The sequence below is a fragment of the Selaginella moellendorffii genome, unplaced genomic scaffold (genome assembly GCF_000143415.4).
Source record: "Selaginella moellendorffii unplaced genomic scaffold, v1.0 SELMOscaffold_42, whole genome shotgun sequence".
Lineage (NCBI taxonomy): Eukaryota > Viridiplantae > Streptophyta > Lycopodiopsida > Selaginellales > Selaginellaceae > Selaginella > Selaginella moellendorffii.
Genome location: NW_003314303.1, coordinates 1,375,508 through 1,389,573, shown reverse-complemented (window position 1 = coordinate 1,389,573; position 14,066 = coordinate 1,375,508). Strand labels below are relative to the sequence as shown.

The 14,066-nt window shown below is 44.7% G+C and overlaps 2 protein-coding genes across 2 annotated transcripts; one reads left to right on the top strand and one right to left on the bottom strand.

Moving 5' to 3' along the window:
- Nucleotides 1-1,858: 1,858 nt before the first annotated feature.
- Nucleotides 1,859-2,561, top strand: LOC9635561 (flavonoid 3'-monooxygenase). Its single transcript, XM_024684716.1, has one exon. The coding sequence runs from the start codon at nt 1,859-1,861 to the stop codon at nt 2,441-2,443; it is 585 nt and encodes a 194-aa protein (XP_024540484.1). The 3' UTR covers nt 2,444-2,561.
- Nucleotides 2,562-4,888: 2,327 nt separating this feature from the next.
- On the bottom strand, nt 4,889-5,907 carry LOC9636189 (UDP-glycosyltransferase 86A1). Its single transcript, XM_024684715.1, has 2 exons — nt 5,376-5,907; nt 4,889-5,328 (listed from the first exon to the last, which is right to left on the bottom strand). Exons 1-2 carry the CDS (start codon nt 5,890-5,892, stop codon nt 4,889-4,891), a joined length of 957 nt encoding a protein of 318 aa, XP_024540483.1. The 5' UTR covers nt 5,893-5,907.
- Nucleotides 5,908-14,066: the final 8,159 nt, after the last annotated feature.

The following is a 14,066-nucleotide window of genomic DNA, read 5'->3' as shown; positions in this document are numbered from 1 at the left end:
AAGGTATACCAATCCACTCCAAACAAGGAAGCAAGATTCTTTATTCTATATTTAGGACTCATACCAAAATTTCATTTGTTGCAAAACCACTGATTCACAAAGTGTTTTCCTTTACACTCACCAGAGAGAGTGTTTTAAATATACAGCAATGGCAAATTTAGCCTATAACATTTATAAAACACTCAAAATTTAGCTTATGCATTGAAAAACATTAAACCCAAAGTCTAAACTTTATTGACGTGGAGTTGAAATTTATGCAACACAAAAAATTGCATACATCTAAAGTTGATTTTGCATGCATACATATCATGCACCAATGCATGCCCATGCATAAAATAAAAGTTGTGTATAAAATATTATTTCACAAATGTATATTACAAAAATTTAAAAACACTTGTCCTTTTTTATATATATTTTGCAACAATTTTTGCCTAGGAGGCATACCTCCCCCTAAAACTACTATCACAAATTATTTGCTATACATATAAATGTTTTTATAATGTTTTGTTGTGGCCAACCCCAAAAACTGCCATCATAAATTAATGTATTTTAATCTGTCATTATAAAAAACCTTATAATGAAAAAGGTCTGCATTATACAAAGGATGGCTTTACTTGTCAAAGTTACTGATCCTAGGGTTCAAGGAAGGAGCTACTTTTGATCGTCTAGGGTATCTGGGAAGGAGGAGAAGTGGTTGCCGCTGCTATAAATCTCTCGGCCGCAGCTCTTCCCATCTATCCACACAGGCATTTTCTTCGCACGTAGCTCAGCATCCTCCTAGATTTTGCGCCATGGCTGTGGCTACCACTGAGGCTGTGGAGGTTTTGGTGAAAGCCGCGAATGGCGATCCATCTCTGGAGTCTCCTCGTCGCGATCTGGAAGAAAACTCTGGGAAAGCTCTTCTTCCGTGATGATCGCCACCAGCAAGATCACACGCCGCTCGGCCCGCGTCCACTGCCGGTGATTGGAAACCTGCACCAGCTCCTGGGGCGCCCTCCACACCAAGCGCCACGGCCCTCTCATGTTCTTGCGCCTGGGCTGCGTTCCAACTTTCGTGGCCTCGAGTGCCGAGGCGGCGAGGGAATTCCTCCACACTCACGATCTCGTGTTTGCATCGCGGCCCAGGTACGCAGTGGCGCGCGAGCTCACGTACAACTTCGCGGATATCATGTGGGCGCCTTACGGCGATCACTGGCGCCATCTCCGCAAGGTTTGTAGCCTCGAGCTCTTCAGTGGCAAGAGAGTGGATTCCTTCGAGCGCGTGCGCAAGGAGGAGATCTCCTCGGCGCTTGCGACGGTGGAGGAGGCGGCGAGAGCGTCCAGCGTCGTGGACCTCCGCGCGGTTCTGTCCGACATCACGCTCTACAGCAGCCTGCGCATGGCCACTAGCCAGGAATTCGGCGGGAAGAAGAAGCAGCTCTCGCGGTTCGAGCGGCGCGCCAAGGAGACGATCGAGCACGCGGTGGAGATGATCGGCGCGCTCAATGTGGGCGATTACTTGCCCTCTTTGCGGTGGATGGATCTCCAGGGCTATGGCCGTCGCGCCCGGAAGCTCCACGCGCTCCAGGATGCGTTCTTTCAGTCGCTGATCGACAGGAAGCGGCAGTATCAAGGGCGTGGCGGCGCCGGCGCCGGCGGGGTGGATGATCTCCTGGACGTTCTCCTCGCATCGCAGGAGAAGAACGCGCTGACCGACGATACCATTAAAGCCGTCATCCAGGTATTTCTCAAGAACCCTAATTCTCGGGGATTTTAGGGTTCTTAGCTCTTTGCCACGCTCATTCCTCGCTCCCTTCGTGGCACGCAGGATGTGATCGGGGCCGGGAGCGACACCGCGTGGGTCACCTGCGAGTGGGCAATGGCGGAGCTCCTCCGGCACCCCGCCGCCATGCGCCGGGCGCAGCGCGAGATCGACGCCGTGGTGGGGCGCGACAGGGTTGTGGAGGAGAGCGATCTCCCGGGGCTGAATTTCCTGCACGCCATCGTCAAGGAGACGCTGCGATTGCATCCGCCATCGCCAGTGATCCTCTACGAATCCACCATGCCCTGTGTGTCGAGCGCCGGTTACCGGATCGCACAGGGCGCTCGGCTGCTCGTCAATGTCTACGTGATCTCCAGGGATGCCAATTCGTGGGAGAGGGCGCTGGATTTCTGGCCGGAGCGATTCGATGAGGGCGCGAAGAAGGGCGTGGATGTGAGGGGCCAGAATTTCGAGCTCATCCGGTTTGGATCCGGGCGGAGGATCTGCCCAGGGATGGGGATGGGACTCCGGATGGTGCAGTGCGTGCTGGCGAGGCTGCTGCAAGGATTCGATTGGGAGAAAATGGGAGAGATCGATATGAGGGAGAAATTTGGGCTCGCCATGCCAAAGCTCGTCCCTCTCCACGCAATCCCATGCCCCAGGAGGTCTTCTTTTTCCCGCTCAAACTTTTGTTTGAATTGATGCATTTTGGGTTATAGTATTTTAGGGTTTGTGGTAAATCGGGTTATGCTAATAATTTCTTTAAATGAAGTATTAGGATATGTTTTAATCAATTAATCTAACTACGGGTCATTTTGGATATGTTAGAGCATTTAAAGGTGAAATTTTTTTTTCACAAACTAACCCCTGTGATAGTTTGAAAAGAAAGGTTGCCTACTATGTTTGGCAATGAAGGTGAGAGGCAAAGAAGTTTTTGCCTCTCCTCGATGGCCATTTATTGCAGATTGTGCTAGCTCTAGGACTTTGGCTGTTGAGAGTGGTGCAACTTCATTCAACTGTTTACAAAGTCTCGTCAAGAAACATGAGACCTCTTCTAGGACTTGACCTTGCATATCTAGACTTTGGCAGGCTATTTTTCCGCTTGGAAGTTACAAAGGCCCGTGATTGGGAGGAAATGGCCACCATGCTTGCTATTGTAGTATTTGGTCAAGCATGCAATAAAGCACTCTTAATTGTGAAACTCTAACAATTGCTTTTGTGTGCTTTAGGATCCCATCCACATACCTGTCATGCAAAAGGGAGGGATCTTCGAAGGGTTTTGAGCTTTTGTTTTAAGAGTTGTTACAATAGAATATATTTTGTCTTTAATATTTGATAGATGCACATGGAATTTTAGATTATTTATGAGAAAAAAAGTGTGAATAAATATAAACTTTTATAATTGGATGGAAACTAGATGAACTATAAATAACATTAGGCTTTATGTGCTTGAGAGTTCCACTTGTCTTGCCTTGTACTTTTTTTAGTCCCAGAAGGCAGAGAACTCAGATTCATGATTCCAAAGAGCCCGGTCTGGAATGAGTTCTTCCACATAAATTTTGCAAGATGAGGGCAACTTCTTATTGTCCCTTTGTTATTTTGTTGTGCATATCAGACAGTAAGCACCAGAACGTTGTTTTTTCAATCTCCTCTCCGGTCAGCCGCTCGAGAACTGTCTGGATCTCTGCCGGAAGGCCCAAAGAGGCCCGTCGACCCATCTTCCATGATCTCCAGCGCCTATCTGAGGGAGCCAGCTAGCTCCAGCAAGCAAAAATCCTAACATACACCCTGGAATCCACTACGTGCTCGGATGGCTTGCCGTCGGGAGTGGCGGCTGTACACGATATTGGCTACGGAAGTTTTGAGTCTATCAGAGAGCGTGGTTGTGGACGTGAGGACTGCCTGCTATTTGCAGGATGCAGAGATGGAGCTACGTGTTCAGGCAAAGCGTTTGGCAAAATTCTCTTCCTCGTACATTTCAAGTGGTGCGTATTCTATAAGAGCAAGGGCAGGTGTCATTTGACAAAGGCTTACCCCCAAGTAGTTGCTCTCTTGAAACTTTCAAGCTTTCCAAGTAATCTTCCTTTGCATGACAGCAAATCCCCCCATTGTTAAATCTGGCCCAACTGGTAGCACTTCATTGACTGATTCGGTTGCGGATACGTCGATGATTTGAGCGTCTCTCCCCTGTCATCCAGCTGATCCATGAGCAATGAAAGAATGTTTGTTCCTTGCAGCGTCCCCGAAGCTCTTCGCTGGTTGATCATGTCCCTGGATAAGCTTGATGAGCTTTCGCCGCGCCTGAGAATGGGAAAACATCACAAAGCTGTGTAGGACAACGCTTATGGCTTTTTACCTTCAAGGCTTTGTTGTAGGCAGTGCCGGGGAAGTTGATGTGGAGAGCACGAATGCCTTGGTTGAGAATGTAGTACAAGGAGGAAAGTATCATTCACATCGGGGCTGGCATGTAAAATGTGGTCGATAGTTAGAAACGTGAACTGTCATATCGAAGAAAACGTGTCAACTAGGAAGTAAACATCGTTTACCCTTCTCATCTTGGTAAGAAGAACGATCGTATCCTGAGCGGACCACCTCTCAAGGCACGCTTTCATGTTGTTGACTATGAGGGGCATATACTGGAGAGCTTTGGGACTGTTCACAGCGGACTTAGTAAGCTTCTGGCGCAACTTTTTGGTAATATGCTTTTTATTATAAAATTCGGTCCTTCATTTTTTAAAATTGAAGCTACCAAAAGGTAGAGCCATTTCCAGATCATCCCGGTGGTGGTCTTGTAAAACTCACCCAAGGATCTTTCAGTAGAGTGGGATTGAGAAGAGACGGTGGTTGCGAAACGAATATAGAGCCCCTCCTGGCCTGAGCTGCTTTGCAATCGCCATGGCGGTGCCCAGGTATTCCTTGTACTCCTGGAGAAGTGGGATTTTGGCCCATTCCCGTGTCCGGTCGAATTCATAGAGGGGGAGAAAGCGCTGGCCATAGTCCGCCACGAATTCTATTCTATGTTGCACAGCAAGAAATTGAACTCTTTCTTGGAGAGGAAGTATGCGAAGTTCAAGCGCGTCCATCCAGGTTTGACACCGCTATATTAGATATGTAGAGATATGTAGATATGTAGAGAACGGAAGCCTTTTAGATATTAGATATGTAGAGATATGTAGATATGTAGAGAACGGAAGATATGTAGATATGTAGATATGTAGAAAGATATGTAGAGAACGGAAGCCTTTTCCTGCTTGTCAAGCCACCGCAGGCACTCGGGGTCCTCGTTCCTGAGCACCACGTTGGTTGGTCCGATCTCGGAGGTCTGCTCGTCCAGGAGAAACATGGGACCGACGGAGAGATACCTTTGCGGAGCTCGGCGGCCATGAAGTCGGAAGCTTCCGGTTCCAGATCGTAAAAGGAGTTGACGAGCACGCAGGAGGCCTTGCGGATGTAGGGAACCCGCTGCACGGAGTACTCCGCCCAGAGATGATCGTCAGCTTGCAAGTAGAGAGGTACGTCGGCTTGATGAAGAGGTCCTAGTCCCTTGATAATGTCCACTATAGATTCATCCGCGACAAGCTTCTTCGCTGCAAAGTTTTGAGGCGAACATGAATGCCATTGAAAGTGGAGATACCTTCGGTCAAGCTGGGAAAGACATGGCCTCCGGCGATGAGCTCGGGTATGTGATACTCAATCGTGGTCCAGGCAGCGGATCCAGGCCACAGAACAATCCTTGGAATCCCAAACTTATCAGCAACGTCCTGGGTCCAGAAGAAGAAGTAGTCCGAGATGATGCAGCGGACCGGCGAGATCTCGAGAGAGAGTTTGGAGACGAGGTGCTCGAGAGCTGGGATCATCTCGGTGGTGGCCTTGAAGAACTCACCCGAGTGAGTGAGAGTGTAAGCATCCAGGCCGTGTGGGATCTTCCAGGAGAGTGGGATTGAGACGAGGCGGAGGTCCGTATTGGATGGAGCTCTCCAGTGCTTGATCATCTCGTCGTGGAGGCTGTCGACATTGACGAATGAGACGATGAATCCATCTCGAGCGGCGATCTTCTTGCAGAGATGCATCATCGGAGTGATGTGTCCCTGGCCTGGGACGGGAAATGCGAGGACATGGATCTTTGGAGACGACGTACCTTGAGAAGCCATAGCCACGCAAGACTGGATGGGATAGAAAGTTTGAAAAGAAATGGCCTCCTGCTAGTTTTGTCGACTTTTAAATCTTGAGATCATGGGTCCAGAATCGGGAAAGTCAAACCTTGCTTGACGCGCATGTTGATAGAGTTTTCTAAAGATTGACCATGTGTTTGAGACTAAGATTCTTGCATTGTCGTTCATCACAGGTAGATTGTGAGGCGAGAAGGATCCAATGGGAATCTCCAGACAAACATGAGGCATGGGACTGCAGTGTGTATAAACATTTGATTTAGTGATTCTCAAGCTTTCTATCAGATGCTTATGTAAATCAAGAGTATGTTTTGCTGGGAAGCTCACTGTTCTGGAGACAATCACTTACTCTGCTTATTTGAGGCAGCCTACCACACAGCCAAAAGATGGAGATGGTTCAGAGTGAGATGGGGGCTGGAGATAGTGGTTCTTGCGTGGATTGAGTGGAGGGAAGAAATGAAGAGTGAGTATTGCTTTGGACACCCAAACGCAGTCATCTTTTAATGGTTTAGAGAAGTAATTATTATGTCTGATTTATTTGATGGGCTTGATATGTGATTAGATCTAGGTGCACTTTTATTATGTCAAGTTCACCAAACAGTGTTTTAGCAGTTTAATAATCTTTGCTTAACCTCTCAAGCAAAGTGACTTGTATATTTTGGAAATACCATGGAAGATAGCATGATATTCTTCTTAGAATTATCAATTTAGATTTTGACAATGTTTGATGAAGAGGTAAATGTTTTATTTTGTATATCTTCCCAAGCAGAGCAGAAGAAGGAAACTTAGATGAAATGGAATTATGCCTAAACTTAAGCATCCAAAAAAAAAAACTCGACTTAGGCAATGCTCGTCATAGACAAGAATGAAATAGTTAAAAACAGTTATAGAATCATGTAATTAACACTTAGATGTGCTAAAAAACAACTCTCGCTCACTATTGTATGCATTTGTATTGAACTAACCATTTTTTTTCCCACTTATAATTGTTTGTGCAAAGTAAAGTTAAAAAATGACATATATTTATTCTTACTCACGCCTTTGGGGTTTGAGGTTGAGTTATTAATTTCTATCTTCTCTTTTTTTCTTTTACATTCTCATTTATGTTTTTTGTCACTATTTTGTAGGCATGGGTGAGAACATGAGTACAGGTAGAAAAAGTCTTACTTACTTTTGACAACCATGGTAGGATAAGCCATCACTCTTTAGCTTGAAAAACAACTGAAAGAAAATTACTTGTGAATTCCAAATATGTCAAGCATTAGGATTCACAAGTAAATCACTTCAATGATTCTAAAGGCCTTAAGCATAGATAATAATGAACAAAAAATGTTTTCTAGTGATTGCAGTGGCTTAGTGTCTAGACAATATAAGAAATATAGTTTCTCAACTATCACTAAAGCTATAGAGCATAGGATGAATTTGAAATTGAAGTACAACATACATTACTAAAAAACTCAAGTTTAAATTGTTTTATTAACAATTTCTTGAGAAAAATCCAAAACAAAAAAAATGGAGTTTGTTTGATATGGAAGACACAATCAACTACTCTAAAATTCTTTCCTTCTGAGAAAATTCTCTTGGGTTTTTAAAAGACACATTTTTTAGTAGCATGTCACAATTTTTCTAGGCATACATAAATAGGAAAATTGGGCACTTATAACTTTTGTTTTTTACTCCAGTTTAAAGAGAGTTAAAGCCAATCTTAGTGAAGAACAAATTAGGGAACTATTCACCCAAATCTTACGAGGCTTTCATAGAAGCAAAATCATAATTAAAACATTGTGTTGTCTCAAGACTTTGATCTAAAGTCCTTTAACATCAACTACTACTCAGATACAGTTTGAGATAGATTTATCCTGAGTTTAAGTCTTCTATGCATATTACAAAAGCTTATAAGACTCAAACAAGACTCACAAAATTGAAAACTTGAAAATAGTTATCATGAACCATTATAACCGTTCAAACCATTTTATGTCTAGTACACTTAAACAAATTAATTCAAGTTTATCTATTATATAGAGAGAGCTTGCAAACACTGTTTATTGTGAAAGTTATCACTCTCCTATAGATTCTAAGAGCACTCACATAACATCTAGCCCCATAAGGAGAAATCAAGGGCAATCACGTGAAATATACCCTATATCCCCTGAAATGAGGTATAGACAAAAAACAAATTGTCGCTTTGATATTTAAAGAGCTAAAATAAGTTTAAAGATATTAAAAAAGGGTTTTGTCTAAAAAGGTGAAATAATCTTAGACACTTCCAGAAATTTTGAAATACATTGCAAAGCTCAAAATTTGTCATACAAGAGCTTGAACAAAGATTTGTATTGACCATAATTGCCTGTTGGCGAACAAGCTAGAGAAAAATTTACCTTAAAAAATCTACATCTAAAGCAAAATTTTCCACGAATTAGTTATCACATGTTTGAAAAGCTATCTAAAGTTATTCCACAAGCAAATTGATCTAGAACAACTATCATGCACTAGATAATTTAACTCTTGTATTGATTATATAATGAAATTTCACGAATTGATCTCCATGCCCTATTCAAATTAGTCCCTAGTGTTGAACCATTTAAAAGAGGTTTGCCCAAGATTTGCCAAGAACAATAGACTACTTTTTTTAATTCTATAGTTATAAGGGCAAGGTTGGTTATAAGTCAGAGGGTAAAACCCACTATAAAGTAGGCAAACTACTCTAGAATTGGGTATTATGTGCTAGAGACCTTGCACTAAATTAATCTTAACTACACTAAGCACGGGTAAAAAAGGGAGGACTTTTTACATACATAGGTGGAGAGATTAAGGATTGATTACCCTCTAATATCCTAAAAGTTGAATGGGGGAATTAGGGTAGACAAAATAAGAATGTTTATCAGCGATTCACCACACCTATCAAAATATACATTTTTTTTATAGAATTAGATGGAAGTTGGTTGATCTCCACTCTGTGTGACTAAACAAAAGTATAAAAAAGCAAAAACTAAATTATCTTGTATACTTAACTATGCTAACAAATGATAATTTAACAAAATTACTTAAATAGTTTGATGAATTACCGAGTGAAATACTTGACAGTATTTTGCTCAAAGTATATAGAAGTTTGACTCTTGGTACCTTTATTATTATAAAAAAAGATGTGATAATTGTCAGGAATCCCCCAATTCTTGCCACATTCCTGACTCTCGCTGGGTTCCTGACCTGCAGACCACATTCCTGACTCTTGAGACACTTCCCTATTCCTGACTCTCAATTTCCTGTACGATTCCTGAGTCTCGAGCCACATTCCTGATGATGATGTGGTGCTTCCTCAACCTCAACTATATTTGGGCCGTCCTCGATCCAAGAGTGGTGGAGCTTCATCAACCTATAGTATATATAGGTTAGCTTTGTTCCATTTCTCCACAATCTGAATCAACACCAGTCTAAGGCCTCTTCTTCGTTATTCACTAGCTTTTCTCTTTGTCTTTTGTATTTTCCAATCTTGATCTTGTTGGGGGTCTTGACAGTTTGGTTCAGATTGTGTTTTTTCATTTTTTGCTTTAGCTAGTTTTAATTGTTTGACTGCCTTGTCTTTTTTCCTCATTTTTTCTTTCTTCTTTTCCAATAGAGTCTCCAAGCCATCTTGATTTCTTTGCCGAAGTCCTTGCAAAAATCCAGTCTGAGAATACCAAGCTGAAGGCGACCCTTCTTCGCATGCAGTAGGAGCTTGCTTCACTTTCGGCTCAAGGATCCAGCAAAGTTCCTGAACCGAAGGTGAGTTTCCCGGCGAAATTTTCAGGGAAGCGTTCAGAGCTTCACAGATTCCTGAACCAGATGGAGCTGATCTTCGCAATTCAACATCGGCGGTACCCCACTCCCGAGTCTCAAATCGGTGCGATTGGGATGTTGCTTGAAGATGCAGCTTTGTCATGGTTTTCTCCTCTCCTAGAGAAGAGCATGAAAGGGGTCATGGTTCCGGAGCTGATGGATCTTCAATTGTTCAAAGAGAAGCTCAAAGCATGTTTTGGCGAGACGGATCGGGTTCGGGCTGCCACAACAAAGATGAGACGTCTCTCTTAAAGGTCTCGTCCTACTTCCATCTATGCTGCAAAGTTCCAACTCCTTGCCTTGGACACTCAGTAAGATGAGCGGGCTCTGATTAATCAATTTCATTTCGGCCTCAACAACGGTGTCAAGGATTTGTTGCTCACCATAGAGGATCCCACAGACTTGTCGGACGCCATCAACAAAGCTGTTCGATGTGACAATTGTCTCTTTGAACGTCGTCAGGAAAGTCGCCGCGCCACCGTTTTCCCGTCCCAGACTCAAGAATCCCAGCTTGAGTCTTCAGGGCATACTCCTGAACCTACTGCTCCGGTCTCAATGGATATTTCTGGTACTCCCTGACTCATTAGAAGGAAGTTGAGTCCTGCTGAGAAGCAACGTCGAATATCTCATAATCTTTGCCTCTACTGTGCTGATCCTAATCACAAAGCAGCTGTGTGTCCCAAGAAGCCTCCCCGACTGCTCGAGTTCTCTCTGCCTCAAAGTCCACCTCTATTGCAGTCGGGAAACGACCCTGTCCAAACAGAGTAGGAGCTGTCTGTTTGGACTCCCTGAATAAAAATCACTTCTCTTCTTCATCAAGCTCCTCACCACCTTTCATCAAAGCCACCACCAATTCTTGCAACTTCCGTGTCCCATGTCTCCTTTCTTTCACCGGACAATTAGGACTCAAGGCTCTGGCACTACTGGACTCAGGTGCAACTTCCTGCTTCATGGACATGGACTTTGTTGCCCAACATCACGTTCCTCTTTCTCCTACCATACGGGATCTGAGGGTTGAAGGCATCGATGGGCATTTTGTGTCTCCATCTTTTGGACTTAGGGAAACGTTGCCCGTTCGAGTACACATTGGGTCCACCGTCACCGATATCGCCTTCAACATCATCAACAGCAAGTCCTCCTCTGTGGTGCTTGGCCTCCCTTGGTTCCAACTACATCAGCCTCAGATCTGTTGGAAGGAATTACAGCTCGTCTCTCCCACATCACCATCTCCCACAGCTTCCCCTGCTGTTCATCGAGTCCGAATCAAAAAAAGTTCCCTAAACTCAAATCGGGGTTCTATTCCTGACTCTATGAAGTTTTCACCCTCTTCTTTTTCCTCTCTTCCATCTTACACTGGACAGTATCCTCGTCTCATCATTCCATTTAGTCATACACCTCCTCCTATCTCCACAATCACTATGAAAGAACTCCTTCATGAAGAACCTATTTTCCTTTTTGCTTTGCATGTTTCTCCTGTCAGTCTTCCTGAGAAGTATCATGATTTGGGGGATGTGTTTGACAAGACAAAAGCTAGTGTACTGCCTGTTCATCAGCCTTATGACTGTCCCATTGATTTACAGAAAGGAGCATCACCTCCGTGGGGGCCTATCTACAGGTTATCCCCATCCGAGCTTAAGGCCCTCAAAGAATACGTGGATGAGAACCTTGCCTCGGGGTACATTCAGCATTCGCAATCCCCGGCTAGAGCGCCTATCTTCTTTGTCAAGAAGAAGGATGGGAGTTTGTGGCTAGTCATCAACTACCAAGGTTTGAACAAGGTGACTGTTCGGAAGCTGCCTCTGATCTCGGACCTGTTGGAATGCCTCGGTGGTGCCCGCTTCTTCACCAAAATTGACCTCCGTGGAGCATACAACCTAATCCGGATTCGGCCTGGTGATGAATGGAAGACTACATTCCGAACCCGCTATGGCCACTTCGAGTACACTATCATGCCATTTGGCTTGACAAATTCTCCAGCAGTTTTCCAACACATGGCAAACGACGTCTTTCGGGAGTTTCTTGATCAGATGGTGATTGTCTACCTCGATGACATCCTCATTTACTCAAAAACTCAGGAGGAACACGATGAGCATGTGCGCAAGGTGCTGGCAAAGCTGCGGGAACACGGCCTATACGCAAAGCTTGAGAAATATTCCTTCGATCAGGAGTCTGTGGAGTTCCTTGGGTACATTGTCACTCCTGAGGGTATTACGATAGATCCTGCCAAAGTCAAAACTATTCTCGAATGGGAGCCTCCACAATCAATGTCGGACGTTCAGGTTTTCCTTGGCTTCGCCAACTTCTACCACAAATTCATTGATCACTACTCTGACATTGTCCTTCCTCTCACGCATCTCACTCACAAGGATGTTCCCTTCTCTTGGTCTGCTGCTGCCCAGCAGGCCTTCGACACACTCAAGGCGGCCTTCAGTTTTGCTCCTGTCTTGATCCACGCTGATCCCTCACAACCTTTTTTCATTGAGGTTGACGCCTCCGACTTTGCCATGGGTGCTGTGTTGTCTCAACTCGGAGCGGATCAAAAATTTCATCCGGTCGCCTTCCATTCTCGGAAATTCTAGCCTGCGGAGATCAATTACGAAATCCACGACAAGGAGCTCCTTGCCATCGTGGATTCCTTTGGAGAGTGGCGTCGTTTCTTGGAGGGGGCGGGCCATCAAACAATGGTCTGGACGGATCACAAAAATCTTGAGTACTTTGCCACTTCTTGAGTTTGGAGCCGTCGTCAAGCAAAGTGGGCACAATTCTTGAGTCGGTTTGACTTTGTTATCAAGTACAAACCTGGAAAGTTTCAAGGCCTTCCTAATGCTCTTTCAAGGCGGTCCTATCTCAGTCTCAGGCCTGGTAATCCTGCCTTCGATCAATAGCATCAAGTTATCCTCGATTCTGATCGGCTTCAAGTTATGGCAATTTCCTTGGCCCCTCAAGACTCCTCCTTGATGGATGTGATCAGAAATGATCTTCAATCCGATGACCTCACCAGAGACACTTTCCCCCATCTCCAGGCTGGACACCCAGTGACTCCTGATTGCCGGCGATTTGACGAGTTCGAGTTCTTAGATGGCTTGTTGTACCGTGGGGAGCAGCTTTACGTTCCTGAAGGTGATGCTCGAAGGTTGGTCCTGATGGCGTGCCACGATAGCCCGACTGCTGGTTGCTTCGGCATTGCAAAAACCTATGAGCTGGTTGCACAAGACTTTTGGTGGCTTCACATGGACGACTACATCAAAGCTTTTGTTACCTCTTGTGACACTTGCGCTCGAAATAAGGTACCTCATCACCTTCCTTCAGGTTTGCTTCGTTCCCTCCCGGTCTCTTCAAGTCCTTGGGAATCTATCTCCATGGATTTCTTGAGTGATCTTCCAAGTTTTGGAGGCTTCAACAGCATTTTAGCCGTGGTGGATCGCTTCACAAAGATGGCGCACTTCCTGCCGTGTACCATGGAGTTTTCGGGCGAGGACATGGCAAAACTGTTATTTAGGGAAATTCTCTGACTTCATGGGATTCCTGCAAATGTGGTTTCGGATCGGGGACCTCAGTTCATCTCTCATTTCTGGCAACGGTTTCTGCAGCTGCTTAGAGTGAAGGCCAACCTCTCTTCGGCATATCATCCTCAAACTAATGGACAGTCCGAGCGAACGATTCAGACGTTGGAACAATTCCTGAGGTGCTTCATCAACTATCATCAGGATGACTGGTTCGATATCCTTCCCCTTGCTGAGTTCTCCTATAACAACTCTGTTCACTCCTCTCTTCGAGTTTCCCCCTTTTTTGCAAACTCTGGCCGAAATCCCCGATTCAATCTCTCACTTCCTTCTCCATCTGAATCCTCTCATTCTAATCCCCGCTCTGAGACATTTGTCTCCAACCTCCAGGAAATCGACAACTCCATCTCCTTCCACCTCCATCATGCTCAAGAATCTCACAAAACATTTGCCAATGTTCATCGTCAGGATTGTCCCCCTTATAATATTAGGGATAAAGTCTGGCTCCTTAGGCAAAATATCTCCACCACTAGGCCATGTCGCAAACTTGATTTCAAATGCCTCGGTCCTTTCCCTATCACTGCTATCATTAATCCTGTCACTTATCGCCTTGCACTTCCCTCCTCATATCAAATTCACCCTGTTTTTCACTCCTCTCTCCTTGAGCCTTATATTCCCAGTCCTATTCCAAATCAGGTCATTCCTCCACCTCCACCAGTGCAATTTGAGGATGGGTCTGAGTACGAGGTTCAAGACATCCTTGATTCCAAGATCTCACAGTCTAAACTCTACTATTTGGTTGACTGGAAGGGTTACGGACCTGAGGAACTGCACTTG